The sequence below is a fragment of the Numida meleagris genome, chromosome 26 (assembly GCF_002078875.1).
Source record: "Numida meleagris isolate 19003 breed g44 Domestic line chromosome 26, NumMel1.0, whole genome shotgun sequence".
Taxonomy (NCBI): Eukaryota; Metazoa; Chordata; class Aves; order Galliformes; family Numididae; genus Numida; species Numida meleagris.
This window is the reverse complement of record NC_034434.1, coordinates 3,920,385-3,926,807: the sequence shown is the minus strand read 5'-3', so window position 1 is coordinate 3,926,807 and position 6,423 is coordinate 3,920,385. Positions and strand designations below refer to the sequence as shown.

The 6,423-nt window shown below is 70.9% G+C and overlaps 2 protein-coding genes across 2 annotated transcripts in view; one reads left to right on the top strand and one right to left on the bottom strand.

Annotated features, from left to right (window-relative positions):
• LOC110388413 (retinoic acid receptor alpha) overlaps positions 1-6,423 on the bottom strand; it is a 20,029-nt gene that overhangs the window by 4,574 nt on the left and 9,032 nt on the right. The window contains exons 2-6 of the mRNA XM_021377641.1: positions 1,777-1,925; positions 1,381-1,522; positions 692-852; positions 444-620; positions 4-132 (exon numbers count right to left, since the gene is read on the bottom strand). Coding sequence (XP_021233316.1) covers positions 4-132; positions 444-620; positions 692-852; positions 1,381-1,522; positions 1,777-1,925 — 758 coding nt within the window. The remainder of the gene's footprint in view (positions 1-3; positions 133-443; positions 621-691; positions 853-1,380; positions 1,523-1,776; positions 1,926-6,423) is intronic.
• GJD3 (gap junction protein delta 3) lies at positions 4,980-5,918 on the top strand. Its single transcript, XM_021377948.1, has one exon. The coding sequence runs from the start codon at positions 5,241-5,243 to the stop codon at positions 5,916-5,918; it is 678 nt and encodes a 225-aa protein (XP_021233623.1). The 5' UTR covers positions 4,980-5,240.

Here is a 6,423-nt window from a genome sequence, read left to right as displayed (position 1 = left end):
GGCGAAGGCGAACACGAGGTCGGTGAGCGGCCCGAAGCCGGCGTTGTGCATCTGCGTGCGGTTCAGTGTCAGCCCGTCCGAGAACGTCATGGTGTCCTGCTCGGGGGTGTAGCGCGTGCAGATCCGCAAGATCTGGGGGGCAGAGGGGTTGGGGGGCTCAGCACCTGTGGGCACAGCACCCGACCCCGTCCCCAGCCCCTTCCCTATCCCGTCCCCACCCCATGCCCACCTCAGCTCCATCCCTACCCATCCCTATGCCATCCTCACCTCATCCCCAGCTCCGTCCCGTCTCCATCCTGTCCTCAGCCCTGTGCCCCCCACACCCCAAGCTCCATCCCTATCCCATCCCCATCCCCACGCCCACCCCGTGCCCATCCTGTTCTCAGCCCTAGCTCCATTCCATCCCCACCCCGTGCCCACCCCGTCCCCGTCCCCCCCCCCACCAGGATGTCCAGGCAGGCGGCTTTGAGCAGCGTGATCTGGTCGGCGATGGTGAGCGTGGTGAAGCCGGGCAGCTGCTTGGCGAACTCCACCGTCTTGATGATGCATTTGGTGGACAGCTCGCTGAACTTGTCCCACAGGTCGATGTCCAGCGACACGCGCTGCTCCGAGCTGTTGTTCTGCGGGACCGTGCGCGGGGCTCAGCTCCCTCCCGGCGCTGTCCGCGCGGCCGCGGGCGCGGGGCACTCACCGTGGTGTACTTGCCGAGCTGGCACAGCGCGGGGAACGTCTCCTGGTGAGCTTTGCGCACCTTCTCGATCAGCTCCTCCACCTCGGGGGTGACGATGTAGCTCTCCGAGCACTCCGTCTTCGGCGCGTCCTTCTTCTTCTTGTTGCGGTCGTTGCGGACGGCTGCGGGGACGGCAGCGCTCAGCCCCCAGCCCAACGCCGCCAGGGTCCCCTCCCGGATTTCCTTGGAGCCAGCCCCGGTCACCGCGGGAGGGGGCAGCGCCGCTGGGACCCGGCGGTGAGGCGGCAGCTGGGGGGGGGCACGGGGCCCTGTAGGTGCAGGGGGAGCCCCGGGGGGGCTGCCCGCCCCCGGCGCCGGGGGGGCCCCACAGCGGCGCACAGATGGGACGGGCCCCCCGGCCCCCATCCGTGACCCCCCCCCCCACCCCGTGGTGCGAGCGGTGCAGCCGGGCACCATGACAACGGGCACAGACAGCGGGGCCGCCAGCGCCATTTATCTCTGACATCATCCATCACGCGTTGCCCGGCAACGGGCGGCGGTGTCACACCAGCAGGGTGCTCCCCCCGCAGCCCCCCCCCTCCCCCTCCCAACCCATGGGGGCGGCGGGGATGGCCCACAGCTCACATTGCTGCACCCGGCGCCGTGTCACCCACCCCCACCCCCCCCAATCCATCCCGTCCCACACTCACACTCCTTGGACATCCCGACCTCGAAGCACTTCTGCAGGCGGCAGTACTGGCAGCGGTTGCGCGTCACCTTGTTGATGATGCAGTTCTTGTCCCGGTGGCACGTGTACACCATGTTCTTCTGGATGCTGCGGCGGAAGAAGCCCTGGGGACACCCAGTGAGGCCTGGTCAGCGCCGGCACAGCACAGCATGGCATGGCATGGCATGGCATGGCACAGCATGGCATGGCACAGCATGGAATAGCATGGCACATCATGGCATGGCACAGCATGGCATGGCACGGCACAGCATGGAATGGCACGGCACAGCATGGCATGGCACAGCATGGCATGGCACAGCATGGCATGGCATGGCACAGCATGGCACGGCACAGCACGGCACGTCCGTGCAGCGCTCACCTTGCAGCCCTCGCAGGCGCTGACGCCGTAGTGGTACCCCGAGGACTTGTCCTGGCAGACGAAGCACGGCTTGTAGATGCGCGGCAGCGGCGGCGGCGAGGGCGGGCTGGGCACGATCTCCTCCGAGCTGGTGCTCTGCGTCTCCACGGCTGCGGGGACGGCAGCGGTCAGCGGACGAGCACCCACCCCCCAGCGGGGACACCCCCTCCTCCCCCCCCCCTGGCACCGCTGCCCCTCCATGTGCCATAGGGATGGGTCGGGGGGGGGGCCGCCCCGGCTGCACGTGGGGACGTGGGGTGGGAGATGCGAGCTGACGTCTCCAGGGCACGGGGTGATGACAAACAGAAATAAAAAGGGAAAAGAGAAAAAAGGGAAAGACCCAAAAAAAAAAAAAAAAAAAAAAAAGGAAAAAAAAAAAAAAAAAAAAAACCAAAAAAAAAAAAAAAAAAAAAAAAAGGGAAAGAAAAAAATAGAAAAAGCAAAAAAAGCCCCAAAAAACAGGAAAAGCCAAAGCAGCGCCCAGGGCCTCCCCCCCACCCCATGGCTTTGATTCATCTGCGGGAGCGGCGCAGTGCGTGCAGACACACACGTGTGCCCACCACAGCGCCCAGTGCCCCACAGCCCCACAGCCCCACGGCAGCGTTAGTGCCCGCTGCGCCCCACTGCGCCCCACAGCACGGCAGCCAGGCACGGGTTAAGCTCTCGGCTCCTCAGGATGTTTGCAAATGTTTTGCTTAGGACCGAGCCAAGTAAACCAGTCAGACAGGATATGAAAGGCCGGGCCGGCGGGGACCCACACCGCGCCCCACACAGGGACCCGCGCCCCATAGAGGGCCCTATACCCCACAGAGAGACCCGAGCGCCATTGAGGGCCCTGTGTCCCACGGAGAGACCCGTGCCCCACACAGGGATCCATGCCCACAGAGGGCCCTGCCGCACCACCAGTGCCGGCCACGTGGATGGCAGTGGGGGCAGTGGGGGCTGTGGGGGCCGTGGGCACAGCAGTGCTCGGTGGGGCCGGGTGAGTGGTGCCCCCCTCCCCCAGCACTGCCCCAGTGGGCACCGGTGGCAGCGGGCGCTCAGCGGTGACACGGGCCCAATGGGGACAATGCCACGCAGGGCGCTGCCAGCCCCACGGCACGGCCGCGAGGACGCGGTGCTGGGGGGGCACAGAGCAGCGCTTCCGGCGGCACCGCAGCCGTGGCCACATCCACAGCCCCCCCCGCAGCGCAGCCATCGCCGCGGCGCAGCCGCTGTCCTCCATCACTGATCTCCATGGGGTGATGGAAGGAGCCCCGCGCCGAGCCGCGCTCACCACGCACAGCTGCCGCCACGGCGCCGTGCGCTGCCGGGGGGGTCCGGCCATCAGCCCCCCCGCCATGGGTTGGAGGCACCGCGGGGATCCCCGGCACCGGGGGGCGGGGGGGGGACACCATGCGTGCCGGGAGCTCCTCACGGCGGCATCAGGGCTTGGGGGGCAACCGGAGGCATCGGGCACGTGGGGGGGGCAGCCCCCCCTCAGCCCCACGGGGATGGGTGACGGCGGGGACGTGGTGGGCGCACACGGCGCCATGGAGCAGCGGGGACCCCCCCGGCCTGAACAGCGGAGGGAGCAGCCCCAGCTGCACACCAGATGCTGCGCGGTGCCGGCAGCCCCCGGCCATCGCCTCCGCCCCATCACCCCACGGCCCCACAGCCCCACAGCCCCAGCACCCCACGGCCCCATCGCCCCACTGCCCCATCACTCTACAGCCCCAGCACTCTGCACCCCAGCACCCAGTGTGGGAACACACCCATGGGGCCGCGTGCTGTGCCGTGCTGTGGGCAGACGGACACACAGACAGCGCTGCTGTGCCACCGCGGGGATGGGGATGGGGGGGTCCGGGTGACACGAGGGGGGGCACCGCGGGGACACAGCGGCAGAGGGGGGTCCCCGGCTGCTCCGGTGCTGCACCCACGGTGCCACCCACGTGTCACAGAGCTCCGCAACGCATGGGGACACCCCACGTGGCCGCGGGGCAGCGCAGCCCCCCCAGGGCACAGCGGTGCCTCAGTTTCCCCGCAGAGGCTCCCGGGCACGGCAGCACGGTGACAGCAGCCACTGCCATGGGGTGACACAGTGCAGGGAAACCGAGGCACGGCCGAGCTGTGCCCCCCCCGCCCTGGACACAGTAGTGGGGCACAGCGCCAGGACACGGCCAGCCCCACAGGTCACGGTCACAGTGACCAGGGGCACCGCAGCCACGCGGGGGGGAGGGGGGGCGGTTTGACCGAGCAGCCGCTGCAGGACTTTGCGGGGGGGGGGGGTTGCAACCACGCTGCTTCCAGCGGGATCTCGGCCCCGAGCCCCCCCAGCACAGCACCCCGCCTGCAGACAAAGGCCCCTCGTGCGCTCGCTCCGATCACAGCAGAAAGCTCGGGCGGCCCCGAGACAATGGGGGCAGCTCCGGGGGGGCACGGCCGTCAGCCCCCCCAGCCCAACACCGGGCACTGCCGCAGGGAGGGCCCCAACCGGGGTGAACGTCCCACAGGGCACAGCGCTATCGCCGCGTGTGCCACGGGGCCCGGGCAGCGCATGGGGGTGGGGGGGTGCGAAGCGTGGGACCCCCCCCTCCAGGCAGCGGGGCCGAGCGGGGACGGCCCAAAGGAGCCGGGGGGGGCAGAGGGGTTCCCCCGCACACAGAGCGCAGCGCACGGCTCCGCTCACGGCGCTGGGTGGGGGCCACGTCGGGAGGGAGCGACATTCCCGGGGGGGGCCCCCGCCCAGCGCTCGGCACAGAAATGGGACAGGGGTCGGCGCGGCGCACGCNCAGCCCCCGGCGCCGCGCTGGAACGCGGTCAGCGCGGAACGCGCCGTCACATTTTCCACCGCCGGGCTCTGGAGAGCGTCTCCGGCGCGTCCCCGCCGAGGGCTGCGCTATTTGCGGCTCCCGCGCTGCGGGCGGGGGGCACGGCGCGAGGTGCGGGTGCTGCGGGGCCGCTCCGCTCCCCCCGACGTCGCCTCGATGCGCACCGAGCGCCGCCCGCCCTCCACCGCTGCGCAGCGCGGGGTCTCCCCCGGGCCCGCTCCGTCCCCCGCCCCGTGCGGGGCTCTGGGGTCGGCACTCCGCCCCACGCGCGATGCGCTCCGCCCGCCCCCCCGGCGCCCCTCGGCCGCCGCCTCTAAAAGGGCCCCGGGCGGGAGCGGGGCCGTCATCCGACGCGGGGCCGGGGAGCGGGCGGTGTCGAACCGGAGCTTCCTCCGCAGGTACCGGGCGGGGGGGCACGGACGGGACGGGCGCTGCCCCGGAGCCGCGCGGGGGCCGCCGTCGGGGGACGTTTCTAGGGGCGAATTTTTTAGGGACGCTTCCCGAGGCGGCGCTCGGCTCCCCGGACCGCGGGGCCGTTCGGGGCCGTTCGCTGACGGCTCTCGGGGCCCCCCCCCCCGGGCCCAGCGTCCCCCAGCGCCGCCCGGTCCCGCGGCGATGGGCGAGTGGGGCTTCCTGAGCTCGCTGCTGGACGCGGTGCAGGAGCACTCGCCCATGGTGGGCCGCTGCTGGCTGCTGCTGATGCTGCTCTTCCGCGTGCTGGTGCTGGCCACGGTGGGCGGCGACGTCTTCGAGGACGAGCAGGAGGAGTTCGCGTGCAACACGCGGCAGCCGGGCTGCAAACCGGCGTGCTACGACGCGGCCTTCCCGCTCTCCCATTACCGCTTCCTCGTCTTCCACGTGCTCGCGCTCTCGGCGCCCGCCGCGCTCTTCCTCGTCTTCGCCGCGCACCAAGCGGCCAAAGCGGAGCTGCCCGCGGAGCCCCGCGCCCGACGGCTGCGGCGATTCTACGCGGGGAGCGTGGCGGTGCGGAGCGCGGCCGAGCTGGGCTTCCTGCTGGGGCAGCCGCTGCTCTACGGCTTCCGCGTGCCGCCGCTCTTCGTCTGCCGCCGCCGGCCGTGCCCGCACCGCGTCGACTGCTTCGTGTCCCGCCCCACCGAGAAGACCGTCCTCATCCGCTTCTACTTCGCCGTGGGGCTGGCGTCCGCGCTGCTCAGCCTGGCCGAGCTCGGCCACCTCCTGCGCAAGAGCCGCGCTCCCCCCGAGCGGACCCCCGGCCCCGGGGGGGCGATACCGCGGCCCCGGCCCCCAGCGCGGGCGGCCCTGGATGTGTGAGCTGCGCGTGGCATCGCTGCCGTGAGCTGGGGCTGCCCGTCTTCACCCTCCTGCAGTTCTTCTTCTACGTGGGGTGGCTTAAGGTGGGTGACAGGCGCGGGGGGGGGGGGGGGGGGGGGACACGGGTCTGCAGTGGTGTCAGGAAACAGCCGTGCCCCGGTGCCCCCCCCCTGCCCCCCCGGTTCCTGTTGTGGCAGCGGATGGGCCTCACCCTGCAGCTGCTGGAAAGAAAACGGGAGAAAGAGGAAAACAAAGCGATGCCGAGCACGCGTGTCACGAGTGCATGGGGGCTCTGCAGGCACCGCACCCCAGCGCTCCCTGCCCGTCCCCACTTGGTTGGATCCGTGGGGGCGACGGGACCCCGCAGCGGGGCTCAGCACGCGTCCCCCCCCACCCCACAACAAGAACGAGCCGGGCATAGAATAAATAAACTTTATTCTGGAGCCAGTCCCCTCCCGTCCCCACGTCCTCCCCGTGCGGCCGCGCCGGGCCCCGCAGCCCCCAC